This window comes from Equus asinus, chromosome 29 (assembly GCF_041296235.1).
Source record: "Equus asinus isolate D_3611 breed Donkey chromosome 29, EquAss-T2T_v2, whole genome shotgun sequence".
NCBI classification, from domain to species: domain Eukaryota; kingdom Metazoa; phylum Chordata; class Mammalia; order Perissodactyla; family Equidae; genus Equus; species Equus asinus.
Genome location: NC_091818.1, coordinates 15270245 through 15284384, shown reverse-complemented (window position 1 = coordinate 15284384; position 14140 = coordinate 15270245). Strand labels below are relative to the sequence as shown.

Genomic DNA, 14140 nt, shown 5'->3' with positions numbered 1-14140 from the left:
CTCCTGAGTACAGTAGTTCAGCTTAGCTGTAGGGCCTCGCGAGCACTTGCAGGCTGAACTTGCTTCCCGGAAAGCAAGTGTGGTCTTGGTTCCCTGAGGAAATGCTCTGAGTTCTAAACAATTGACTTCTAAGCTAATTTTTAGAAGAAAACCTCAGTCAGTGGGGGATTGCCAAAGTGAGCGAGCGTCTTTATAAATTCTGGTTGGGCTGAGTGGAGGGTTGAGTGCTGCTCTAAAGTGAAAGAAGAGTTTAAGTGTAAAAGCTGGGGCCCTTACTCTGTCAGGCATAATTCCTGTTTGAGACCTTGATTTTTCTGTCTTTTGCCTAAATGTCAACAGCTGTGGTATGGTTTAGTGTTGGCCAACCACTGCCCATGCCTCTGCCGCAGACCCTTCCCCAAATCCTGTAACGAGCGTGGGAGTGATGGCCAAGGAGGGGGAGTGCAGAGGGGTGTGAGCCCCTCCACACAGCTGGCCGAGTTGCCGGTGGCCCTGGGTCGCTGAGGCTCGCAGAGCAGCTGCTTCCTCCTGCCTCCAGCTCTGTGGGCCAGCTCCTCTGTGCTGCCAGCACCCACGGCCTCTTCATCTTCACAAGTCTTAGGACTGTCACATGCTTTGGTGTTTTAGTTCTAGGTAAGAAGGAAGACAAGCGCAGTGCCAACAGTCACAATCTGCTTTGTTTTCTTGGTCGGGAGAGTAGCATTTCTTCCTTCCCAGCTCTGGGAGAAGCAGTTGAGCAAAGCCTTTGGTCCAAAGGTACTTCTGGTTTGGCTCCAGCCCATCCTTGGTGAGACCTCACTGTCTTCTGAAGATGTGGCACAACTAACCGAGCCTCTGACGCTGGGCATTTGGAGTTAAGTCTGAAGCCTGGGACTGATTGAGTTTTCAACTGACTGCCCTTTGCCCCCGGCAATCACTTCTTTCAAGATGACCAGCTAAACTGGCCTGTGGAGCCGGGCTATACATGAATCCTCAGCTTGGTTTTCTCTCTTTCCAGGGGGTCTCCTTAAGTGGACATTATTCTAGAGGGTGGCTCTATTTTTCATGGGGGTCTAAGGCCACAATGATGTCAGTCTTGCGTTAGCTCAGGAGATGTGAGAGGTAATGACCTTGGGGCCCTGAAGCTTTTTCCTTCAATCTACAGAAGCTGGAAGACCTCTTGCAATGGAATTGTTGATAAGACAGTCACAACAATGATAATAACTTCTGTTTTAGAACTTTATATTTGACATAATGCTTTTCTGTATTTCATTTTGTTATAACAACAACTGTGCAACATAGGTTGAAAATGTTCTAATTTTATAGACGGCCTGAAGGCTCTGAGGTGAGTGAACTCTAATAAATGAAGGAGCCAGGTTCTGAACCCAGGTTGGCCTGACGTTCAGCCCGGGGATGTTTTCCTGTGTCAAGCTCCCTCACAGGGGAAGCAGGAACCATTTTTTTCTCAATCAATCAAGACAGTTAAGCTGATCACTACACCAAAGCCAACCATATGAAATGTTCGGTTCAGATCTGACGTTAGATTAGAAAAGCAGTCATCACAACGTGACTGTTGAATGAATAAAACAGTAATTTCTTCCTTTTTTCCAGAGGCAATGTAGTAGAATGAAAGGGCACAAAACCATTAGACAAGTCAGAAATTCTGGCATCTAGTATCTGAACCTGAATTTTCTCATTTATGAAATAGAATCAGTGACCTCTGCTGTTTTCCCTGCAGGGCTGTTTATGTACGTGAAAGCACTTTGAAGACCGTATTATTTTTTTAAATTCTGAAGCCCCTTCACCCTAATTGCAATTCCTTCATCAGCTTAGATGCTTTTCAAAATGTTAAGAGAAAAAGAATAAATTACCATTTGCTCATGAGTGCTTTTTATACTTAGCCTAAGTCATTTGAATGAGTAGATCTCATTCACCCCTCCGTTTTGGTGCCTGGGTGGCAGTTTCTGTTCTCTTGAGACCCAGAACACAATCTGATACAGCCAGTTAGCTATGTTCTTAGCAGCTTACAAAATAAATTTTGGCTTTCTCTAAGTAGTTTTAAAGTAAAGCAAAAATAGGGAAAGGATCTAGACAGTTTACAAAAGAGGAAATAAAAAAAAAGTTGGTCAGTCAACACCAGTAACCGTGCCAACTTGATAGGTGATCAAAGAAATTCAAATTGAAAACAGGTACACTTTTTTCCTGTTGAAAACAGGAACATTTTTTCAAAATGTTCAAGGTGAGTGTCCGCAGGGGTGAGATGAAACAGACACCGGTGGGGAAGTGTGCTGGTACAGTTTTTCTCCAAAGGCATTTGGCAGTGTGTGTGGGGAGCCTAACAATTATTAGTGACTTTAGGTCAGGTAATTCCAATTACAGGATATTTTCTTATGGAAGTAATACTGTCATAGGTTGCACAAATATTTATCTGTGAAGATATTCATTATCATGTTAATTATAATTACAAGATATTAGAAATAAATGTTCAGTTGTAGAGGAGTAGTTAGTAAATTATTCAACAGCTATATGATGGATTATAGTCAGCCATCTAAAATCATGTTTTTGAGGAATATTTTAATGGCAATAAAAATGTTAATGAGGATAAAAGTAGGATGCAAGCTTGTTTCTTTACACTAATTTATAGATAGAAATAGATGCCTATATATCTCAAGTTAATACTAGTCATCTTGGGGCAGAGGGACAGTTTTTCTTTATACTGTCTACATTTTCCAAAATTTCTAGAATATGAATAGATTGCATTTTATAATCAGAAAAACATTATTTGAAAAAAATTCAGGAGAGGGAAATGTTTTCGTTAAATTCAGATGTTTTAAAATGTAAAATAATGTTTTAAGGTAGTGTTACAAATAAGAGTTACGTACCATTTCAGCAAGTGAATGCATAAGCTAGGCAGATTGCCAAGAGGTTATCAATTTAAGAGAAAAAGATGGCAAACCACTGTGGGTCATATTCACATTTTTCTGGTGGATATAAAGAAACCACTGATTCTAAAATAGTAGGTACTAAGTTGGCGATTTCTAAAGTTGTTTAATTTCCACCACCTGTTTTTTAGATAGTGCCTGTATTTTACAAGTGAAGAAAGCTTAAAATTTCAGATAGAAAAACAAATGTGTTTCTAAATATCACTTGAAGTTTTGGTGTTTCTGGAGAAAATTTAATGAGTAGCTGGGAATGAGTAGCAGATTGATTTACTTTGAAGAGTGCCTTTTCTTGGTCAGCATTCTGAATTAAATGGACTGTTCAGATGGATCATTTGATTTTTACTTAAATTTAAATATTTATGGTCAGACTGATGTCAGATATTATATAACATCTTCAATATGCTTATGAAACACTCACCTCCTGCATTTTATTTTACAGTGTAGCTCTCGCAATATATTACCACATCAAAAACAGGTATGTGGAGGATGAATTTTGTGCTAAAAACACCACACATTATCTTTTATTATGTTTTTCCCGTTAAGTTCTAGTTGACTCATATTGTTATAGAATTTCTAATGTTAGTATAATTTACCAAAACCGTCCAGGTAAGTGCTGAACTGCTTCTGAATCTGAGGAAAACAGATGGGTGTTGTGTCTGAAGCCCGCAGAACAGGACGAAGCTTCTGCATAATATTGAGCCTCCTCTGCACTCTTTATTTTATGTGTAATTTGTTTAAACATTCTGTCTTTTATAAAATATTATAAAGATTTACCGTGTGCAACTTTATCATGAAAAATGTTTATAGTTTCAATTCAGTAGAGGAAATTTTGGTATAAATTTGGACATGACTTATTTTGATGTGGTAGAGACCCTCTCTGAGGTAAGTGAGTCTGGAGATAGTTCAGTTAGTTAAAAAAGTCAGTTAAAACAGGGAATTATAAAAAAATTCATTAAAAAAATTTACCTCTATTGTTTTATTTCAACATAAAACATGTAAAAGTACATTCATTTGCCAATTTTTTTACGTAGCATCACACTTGTGCTTCGAGCATGAGGCTTTGATTATAGTACCAGTGTCTTGCTTTTATAAACCACACTTTAATTCATCCTTTTTATCAGTAGTGAGAAAACTTGAGACATTTGCAAAACAATGTAAATGTAGACTCTTTCAGGTTTTGACCACACCTCATCTACAGCAAATTTATTTTTAGTGATTCCCTTCTATTGGGTCCTTCCAAAGCATCTTGCTTCGTTTTCATGAGAACACAGCTACTCTCATTGTGATCATAATTCACTGATTGCTGTGACATTTACATATATTATGTGAGTATAGTAACAAGCACAACAAGCTCCTTGAGAAATCGTACTGGGCAGACCTCTGGAGCTGGTGAGGGATCGTTAGCTCGATGGAGAGGGTGCCATTCAGCTGGGATACATGGCTTCTAATGGAAGTGACAGGGAAATCCACTTCTCAGAGGAGTCGGTTTTTTTCCAGAGTCGTTTTAGCTTAAATTCTTAATCCTCATTTATATTTTTGAACCTACATTTTCATTTTTCAAATTACTTCTGACAAATGTTTCTCTAGAACGCTTTCTAGGGGTTCTTACTCTTCAGGAAAATTGAACAGGGCTGAACTGTGCCAGGAAATGGGGTGCTGGGCCTGGCTTTGTCTCCCACAGCTCCTCGAGTGAGTGCTTCTTGGCTGTTAGTGAGGAGAGGGATCAGCTGACTCTTCATACCAGGGTTCTTAGAAGAGGAAGCGTGACCAGGGGCGCCCAGAAGGAGCTGTCTTTATGTTTTCAGACCCCACCCTCAGGTCCTGCCCAGTTGAACCTTTCTTTTACTTGGGTTTATCTGATCTTACTGCCTGTGTCCTGCAGGCTGGTTAGATGAGCACAGGTATGAATTCCCAAAGCTTTAAAATCAATTCTGATTGTGCACTTTAGGTGCTTTGCTGCATTTGCCAGCCTGGTTAACAACCAGCCCTTCTTCATAGATGTATAGGTTACTGAGTTAAGCTCTTCTACATGTCACCTCTTGCTTTTCAGTATAAAATTGTGAAACTCTTAATGAAGTGAAGTTTTGAGAGCTTGGAGTTAATATCAAGAAACATTGAATATTCGTTCTTACCCTCAGACTTCTTTTTTGTCAATCACAACGTGGTGATGGTTTAGGCAGATCCGTCAGCCTGTGCTCAGAAACAAGATGTTAAATTTAAGTCACTTGGTTAGATTTGCTTCATTTGAAAACTCAGAAAATGAAAATCTAGATGTTTTACTTAAGTTAATTCTACTGAATGTGGTTCATAACCTTTATTTCATGGACTATTCAAATAAAGATGATTAAACGTTGAACCCAGGAAAAGCAAGTGGTTGTTCGTGAGTAACCAACAGCATCTCTTACATTTAGCACTGCCTTCTGTTGCTTGAAATACAGGTGAATCAAAATATATTTTTGTTTTATTTTCAATGACATTCATTCTTGCAGAAGATAAACTGTTTTCTCTCATTTTCCCCACTAGGGACCCAGACGGAAGGATGCTCTTAGATATTTTTGATGAAAACCTTCACCCTCTTTCGGTAATCTCCTCCTTGTGTTTTGTGATACTGTTTTATTCTCATTTGCTCTCACTGGGTGGCCAGTCACCTGAAAACACTTCCTTCCCAGAAATCCGAAGTGCCACCAGATTACGACAAACACAACCCCGAGCAGAAGCAGATTTACCGGTTTGTTCGGACGCTGTTCAGTGCTGCTCAGCTGACGGCTGAATGTGCCATTGTCACCCTGGTGAGTGCCGTTCCGATGGCTGCGGCCATCCTGCTGTTCAGGGGAGTGGGTGTGAGCAGGGTTTCTGCCCAGGTGCCCTCGGGAAACTATGGCTTCGGCCTCAGGGCTGGCTTTTTTTGCTGGGGGAATAGCGTATGCATCTCCCAAAGGAGGGCATGAAGTCTCCTCCACAGTCCCCACCTGAAGTCGCCTGTCAGCTCGCATTCAAAACCAGTCAGTGCTGGAACGCTAAATGCGAGTAAGTAAAACATTGGGCTAAAGGAGGATAAAAAGGACCCACGTCAGCCCTCCCATTGCCCTCCAGGTTCCTCTGGTTGATTCCCTGCAAAGGTTCTAATAACATTAGTAAGATGTGACGAACACACACGTCCCGTATGGAGACCTGTGTCTTATAGGAAGGACTGGGGTATGTTGCTAGCCTCTCTTTTGTGATTTTGTAAATGTGTGTCTGTAAGATATTCAGAGACAACACATGGAGGTAATCTGCGCTTTAAGACTCAAATAAGAGATAAAAATCTGTAGTCTTATTTAGATTCTTAAACCTTTAGGGAGTGTTTTGGTCAGTTCTCATTTGGGAACTAGATTTGACCATGGGGCTGGTTGTCACTGCTCTCTTACATTGTGTGTGGTTAGGGGTCAGAAGTGCACTCTGCTTGTGAATGCGCTGTCCCGGGGGGAGACCAGAAAGCAGTTCCCTGTCGTTTCTGAGAAGAGATTATTGTCTAACAGAAGTTTACAAACCCCCTAAGGACTTTTTATGCCTCTGCCACACCTGAGCTTTGTGCTCCCAGTTGATTCAGCAGTAAACTTGTGTGCTTGTTTATTAATTTGTCGATTCATCGTTTGTTTGTTTGTTCCTTCTCTCGTTGAACTTGCCGCCTAACGGGTAAAACAGACATTCAACAAGTAATCTTTAGGTGATTTGGAGTGATTATAGGTTCTTATGTCATCATGGAGAAAGATATTTATTGCCCAGCTTTGTTCCCCCAAAGGATTTCCAGTTCTGACAAAAACACGCAGCAGGGTTGAAGTTTTTATGTGGGGAAATTGCGACGAAGGGAAAAGGAGGGTGAGAAGATGGGGTGAAAATGAGGGGGAGAGGAATACTTAGATTGCTGCCCTGAAGAGAGTGTAGTTTGAAGCCACTGCAGGTGGCTTGTGGTGGGCTATTTTACCTTGAATTCCCAGGAAAATGATGGCCCGACTGCCCTGAGAGAGCCTTATGGTTTAGATGCGCGCACGGAGGGGACGCTAGCGTCCTGCGGAGCATGCGGCGCTGACTCTGACGCCTGCAGTGTCCCACGTTCTGCAGGGACGTTGAGAGAACATCCACAGTGCACACCCTGTCCCCAGGTCACAGGGAGGACTGGTTAGTTTGTGTCTTTGGGGCACTAGTGGAGGGCATGCATGTGTCCGTGATCGTAACTGCTGAACTCTTCACTGTCCCCTTAGGTAAACTGGTGGCTATCAGGAGATTAGCTTGTTTGGGGGTCTTGTTGGTTATAAGCTAAAGATGAGCAGCCTTGGGGTCCTGTGCAGTGGGTGCATCACTGTGGACCGGTTCTCTGGCTGCTGCTGCTGCTTGTTTTGGCTGAGAGGCAGCCTGTGGGCAGAAGGCAGATGGATGTGTGCTCTCAGTGAGACTCTTGTGTCATTCTTCCTTCTCTGTGTCCCAAAGAGTTAAGAGACAGCTGTTCAGAGTAGGTCTGGCCTAAAGTGGACAGAGCTGCATCCATCCCTGCTTTTCTCCTGGGCATTCTCTTGGCGTCTTGGCGTGCTGCCCAGCAGGTGGTAGGGGCTGGGGGAGGGTGAAGGGCAGCTGTCAGCCCTGGCCCTGCTGCCCCCAAGGAACAAGGCTGCTGCTGCCTGTGGCAAGCGCATGGCCAGGACCTCTAGTGCCTAGAACCTGGCTGGCCCAAAGCAAGTATTGCACAGCTTAGTTAACTTGGCTTTAAAAGAGTAATGAAATTTAATATCACTAAGGATATTTTTTAGCATTGCAGGATATGCTAAAAGCTCTCCTATTGATACTGGTATCTGAGGAAATTAAAAAGAGGCTGAGGTAATTGAATCACACTGTAGTGGTTTGTGGTAAGGGCCCTTGGTAATGTTCCCGGGCACAGCCGTGCGGAAGGCCCTGGGCTCTGGCCGCCCCTCAAGCAGCCCCTTCTTTCTCTCAGGAGTTGTTGGAGCTTGGTTATCCTTAGAGGCGTGAACACACACCCATTTTAGTCCCATGTGGTACTTGGATGACAAAATATAGCTCACCGCCTGTCTAAGCCAGGGATCTTTGGTTATAGATTGAGAAACCCACACAAGGAGCCCGAGGCGCAGGGAGTTTTCTGGGGAGGTCCAGGAGTCCCAGGCTTCCCTGTCCTCTAGGACGGGAAGGGCGTCAGGCCATCCAGTGGGATCAGCGACAGGGCCCTCTCCCCCGCCTCTGGGGCTGCCCCCTGGCCTGGGCTCCTCCCTGTGGCTCGTGCGTTGGCCGCTGGGCCTGGCAGGGAGGTCACTGTCCCCACCCTGAGTCTACGCCGCTGCTTCACTGAAGGCACAGCGCCGGCTAACTCAGTCCCTTGTGTTTAGTTCAGATTTGCAAGAGGGGATGAATTGGTTCAGTTCCTTAGGGGTCAGATGTTCACCCTTAGAACAGTCAGTTGTGACCCAGAGGTGACAGGAGAAAGGGGCCCAGGGCTTTGTCTGAGCCATGATTTTTCTCACTCTGTGCTCTCCTCGGCTTCCCCGTCTTCCTCAGAGGAAAACACAGGGAGCCCTGACGTGGCCTGCAGGGCCCAGCAGAGTGAGGCCTCCTCTTCAGCTCAGCTCCCTCCTCCGGCACTCTGCCCCAGCCACACGCCCCCTTGCCCTTCCCAGAACACACCAGACGGGTGCCTGCCTCAGGACTGTGGCCCTCGGCTCCTCTGTCCTGGATGTGCGCGTGGCGCCTCCCTGCCCTCCTTCAAGTCTTTCTATCGTAAGAATGTTAAGAGTTACAAGAGTTCTTTGTATGTTCTGGATATGGATACAAGCCCCTTGTCAGATAGATGATTCACAAGTATTTGCTCCTATTCTCTGGGTTGTCATTTCGCTTTCTTAGTGGTATCGTTTGTAACATAGGTTTTCATCTTCATCAAGCCCAATTTATATTTTTTTTTCTTTTGTCACCTGGGCTTTTGGTGTCGTATCTAAGAAACCATTGCATAACGCCAAGGTTGTGTGATTTACTCCTATGTTTTCTTTGAGGAATTGCATAATTTTACCTCTTACATTTAGGTCTATGTACATTTTGAGGTTTTTTTTTTTTTAAACTTTTCGTTTTTCTCCCCAAAGCCCCCTGGTACGTAGTTTGTGTATTTTTAGTTGTGGGTCCTTCTAGTTGTGGCATGTGGGACACCACCTCAGCATGGCCTGATGAGCGGCGCCATGTCAGTGCCCAGGATCCCAACCGGTGAAACTCTGGGCCGCTGAAGCAGAGCACGCGAACCCAACCACTTGGCCATGGGGCTGGCCCCTTGAGCTGTTTTTTTTTGAGGTCGGGGTTCACATTCATTGTTTTGCGTGTGGATATCCACTTGTCCCAGCATCATTGATTAAGAGACTGTCCTTACCTCATTGAATTATCCGTCACTCTTCTCAAAAATCAGTTGAGGGGCTGGTCCTGTGGCCAAGTGTTTGTTTGCACACTCTGCTTTGGCGGCCCAGGGTTTGTCAGGTTCGGATCCTGGGCATGGACATGGCACCGCTCATCAGGCCACGCTGAGGTGGCATCCCACATAGCACAGCCAGAGACACTCAGAACTAGAATATACAACTCTGTACTGGGGGGCTTTGGGGAGAAGGATAAATAAATAAAAAAGGAAGATTGATAACAGATGTTAGCTCAGGGCCAATCTTTAAAAAAAAAAAAAAAATTGACCGTAAATTTGAAAGTTTGTTTCTGGACTTTCAGTTTTATTGCACTGATTGATATGTGTATCCTTATGTAAGTACCACACGCTGTCTTGATTACCATAGCTGTCAAGTTGAAATCAGAAAATATGACTCTCCCAGGTTTGTTCTTCTCTTTCAAGATTAGTTTGCTATTCTCTTACCCTTGCAATTTCGAATGAATTTTAAAATCAACGTTCAGTTTCTGCAAAACCAACAAACAAAAATATAAAACCAGCTGGGATTTTGATAGGGGTTGCATTGAATATGTAGATCGTTCTGTGGAATATTGTAGTCTTAGAGATACTAAGTCTTCCAATCCGTGAACATGAGGTGTCTTTCCATTTGTTGAGATTTCTTTCCATTTCTTTTCAACAGTTTTTGTAGTTTTCAGTGTACAAGTCATGCTCTTCTTTTGTTAGATTTATTCCTAGGTACTTAATTCTGTTTCATGCTGTTGTAAGTGAATTGTTTTCTTACTTTCATCTTCAGATTGTTCTTTGCTAGGTATAGGAAAGTTTATTTTTGTGGATTGATCTTGTATCCTTCCATACTGCAGAACTCAGCTCTAATAGTGTTTTACTAGATTCCTTAGAATTTTACATACGTAAGATCATGTCATCTGTAAATGAGATGGTTTTGCTTTTTCCTTTCCAATCTGACTGCCTTTTCTTTCTTTTTCTGGCCTAATTGCCCTGGTTAGAACCTCCAGCACAGTGTTGAGTAGAAGTGGTGAGAACGCACATCCTTGTCTTATTCTTGATCTCAGGGGAAGCTTTCAGACTTTCTCCTTTAAATGTGATGTCAGCTGTGGGTATTTTGTAGATGTGCTTTATCAGATTGAGGAAATTCCTTTCTATTCCTAATTTTTGTGGAGCGTTTCTTGTCTTGAAAGAGTATTGGATTGTGTTGAATGCTTTTTCTGCATCCATTGAAATCAGTCATGTGGTTTTTGTCCTCTATTCTATTGGTGTGTTAAATCAGCCTTGCATTCCTGGGGTAAATCCCACTTGGTCATGGTATCTAATTCTTTTTATATGTTGCTGGACTTGGTTTGCTAGTATTATATTAAGGTTTTTTGCATCTATGTTTGTAAGGGGTATTGGTCTTTAGTTTTCTTGTGATGTCTTTGGTTTTGGAATCAGTGTAATACTGGCTTCATAGGATTGAAGTGTTCCTTCCACTTCCATTTCTCTGAAGAGTTTGAGAAGGACTGGTATTAATTCTTATTTACTGTTGTTAAGGGTTCACCACGGAAGTCGTCTTGGCTAGGACTTCTCTTTGTTGGAAGTTTTTACATTAGCAATTCAATCTCTTTGCTTGTTATAGCTCTGTTCAGATCATCTGTTTCTTCCCGAGTCAGTTTGGGTCTTTCTAGGAATTTGTCCATTTCATCTGTTATCCAGTTTGTTGGCATGCAGTTGTTGATAGAATTCCCTTATAATCCTCTTTATCTCTGAAAGTCTGCTGTCATGCCCTCTTTGGTTTCTGATTTTACTAATTTGAGTCTTCTCCCTTTTTTTCTTGGTTGGTCTAGCTAAAGGCTCAATTTTGTTAATCTTTCCAAAGAACCAACTTTCAGTTTTGTTGGTTTTCTCTGTTTTTATATTTCATTTATTTTCACTCTATGTTAATTTCTTCCTTCTTCTTGCTTTAGGTTTAGTTTGCTCTTTTTCTTCTAGTTGCTTAAGGTAGGAAGTTCGGTTATTGATTTGAGATTCTCCTTTTTTAACACAGGAATTTATAGTCATAAATTTCCCTCTAAGCTTCAGCTGCATTGCATGACGTTTGGTATGTTTTGTATTCATTTTCATAGATGTATTTTTTAAAATAAACTTTTTATTTTAGATTTACAGAAAAACTGTGAAGCTGGTTCAGAGTTCCCACATCCTTCACACCCAGTTCATTGACATCTATAATATTACATTATATTATTTACATCTTGTATATATTTGTTGTGATTAATGAGCTAATATTGATACATTATTATTAATGAAGTTCGTGCTTTATTCAAATTTCCTTTTTTTGCCCATTGTCCCTTTCTGTCCCAGGATCCCATCTGGGGCACCACATCACATTTAGTTGTCCTGCCTCCTTAGGCTCCTCTTGGCCGTGCTAGTTTCTCAGACTTCCGTGTTTTTGATGACCTTGACGGTTCTGAGAAGTACTAGTACTATTTTGTAGAATGTCCCTCAGTTGGGATTTATCTGCTGTTCTTCTCATGAGGACACTGGGATTGTGTGTTTTGGGGAGGAAAACCACAGAAGTTTCCATTTAATCACATCCTGACAGAGGCCCATACTATGCACATGCCTGAGTGCTGTTGACAGTAACCTTGATGAGCTAAGCTGGGTGGTGTCGGTCATGGTCGTCCACTGTGAAGTTACTGCGTTTCCACTTTCCCTGCTGTCCTCTGTGGAAGGAAGCAACTGTGCACAGCCCACACTTGGGCAGGGGGCAGTTAGGTGATGTACTACTTGTAACTAGACACAGTACTTGTTATCTCAGTGTATCAGGAGTAGCAGTCTCGGGTCCCGGCCGGGATGGCCTGGACAGGGTCCAGTCATTGCTGCGCGGCCACCAGTGCCCACCACCCTGCCCCTGGATGGCAGCTCCAGTAGTGCCTCTCGGGCTGGCTCTCTCATGATGAAGTGACCTGTGGAATCTTCATTTTGGACCCGAGGACTCCCTTAGTAGTTTCTAAGGAAGGCAAAAGCTGTTACTCAAATGGTACCATTCGGTAACAGTCCAAATCCTCATTCATGTGTTTCTCCACCTACTAGCAAATAAGCAGTGGTGACGTTACCAGCTGGCTAAACTCTGGGTGATAGAGTCTGAGATTTACAGACCTCACATTACTCTAAAATTGGATTGGAATAATTTCATCATCGTGGGGATTTTGGTTACACATATCCTTGATTCCATGAATTTGCATTTTATTTTCCCCCCAAGCCTTTGAGCAGTTTTGTTATGTGCAGTCGACTGAATGCTCTGTAATTGCTCACTAACCTGTATTTTCTAGATACTCCTTAGGATAGTCCTTCTCATGAGTTTAAATCTGAAAATTTAATTGAGCAAGAGTGTCCTATTAGCAATGGTGTAGGGATATTGTTTAGAAAAAAATCAATTGTATATTATTTTACTTGGCAGGGAATTAAAATACCCAAGTGAGAATTTACTAAAGAAATTGCAGCTCATCCTTGAATGTAGCTTTACTGGCAAGTTTTGCTGAATTACGTGTATTAAGTGAAGCTCACTGTAAATGCCTTATCTCCCGGCGTAGGACCCGCCTTCCCTGGTAATGGAGTGTATGCTAGTATTTAATTCCTTCAGTTAGCCCTAATGGAATATCAGACATGAGAGATGCCTGTTGTTTTTTTCCCAAACATTAAATATTATCTCAAATGTCATCTAGCATGCTCATTAATATCTATCAACCAAGGTGTAAAGTAAGTAAGAAGACTGAGTAGCCGCCTTCTGGTGCCGAGCCAGTGAGAATCTGTGTCGGTTGGGAGCTTGGAGGGGTGTGCGTGGTTCGTACGTATAACATAAAGGAACAGAGTCTTAGGGATCTGGGTGAAGATTGTTCCACAGCCCCCGTTTTCTATTGCTTTAAAAATCTGGAGGCTTAGTTAGGTCCAATCTCAGAGTTTTCTGCTCTTAGTACAGTTTTAGTACACCTTTTCTGATTCTCTCCTGGGTGGAGAATGAGAAGGGTTAGTTCTCCACCTTTGTAAAATATGCAGTCTGGGGTCTCGAGGACAGTGTCCAGCTGAAATTCCACTTGGTCTGGCCTAGATCTTTACCTGAAGAATTACGATTTTCACGCAAATAAAAATCATGATCTAAAACATTAGCTCACCTTTTCTGCTCATTTAATATAATGAATGCGATTAAAAACTAAAATCTCCAAAAATTGGAAAGATTATTGAGCTCTCTTCGGTGCCCTACTTTTTTCACCAGTGGTTGTCACAACCATGTGCTGTTCTGTGCAATGGGAGCTACGTGGGAGCTCCCACAGAGTCCGTCCAGTGCAGTTGCATGCCGGCCCCGTGGCCTCCAGAGCTCGGCTGAGGCCTTCCCGGCTTCCGGGACTTGGCGCCGTGGCGCAGGCTCCTCCCTCGGGAGCCATCTCCTGGCTTCCTGGTTCACCACAGCACCTGTCCCACAAACCAGGGACGTGGTTTCACCTTTGAATCTGCTCTACCTTTGTAAACACGCTTCCTTTTCCTGAATGCCATTGTTTGTGGTCATTTTCTTAGCTAAATCCCATACTCAAATCCAGCCTCCTGTAGCTGTGTTCTAGAGCCTGAGCTGCTGTGGAGATGTTGGCCCTGATTCCTCCTGCAGGGTTCTGTGTCCATGAAGCCAGCACTCGGGCCACTCCCTGCCCTCACATCATGCTAGATGCTGGGCACACCGTGGGAGAGACACATGGACCCTGTCCCCAGGGAACTTATGGTCACAAGGGGGAGAGACTGGTAATAAGGCAGCTACCCAGAC

General features: G+C 43.0%; 1 protein-coding gene across 6 annotated transcripts in view; it reads left to right on the top strand.

The window, feature by feature from the left end:
- Positions 1–14140, top strand: part of CCNY (cyclin Y) — a 205633-nt gene that overhangs the window by 172758 nt on the left and 18735 nt on the right. For all 6 annotated transcript variants that reach the window (XM_044762370.2, XM_070500909.1, XM_070500908.1 and 3 more), the window contains 3 exons: positions 3361–3396; positions 5445–5502; positions 5591–5710. In XM_044762370.2, coding sequence (XP_044618305.1) covers positions 3361–3396; positions 5445–5502; positions 5591–5710 — 214 coding nt within the window. The remainder of the gene's footprint in view (positions 1–3360; positions 3397–5444; positions 5503–5590; positions 5711–14140) is intronic.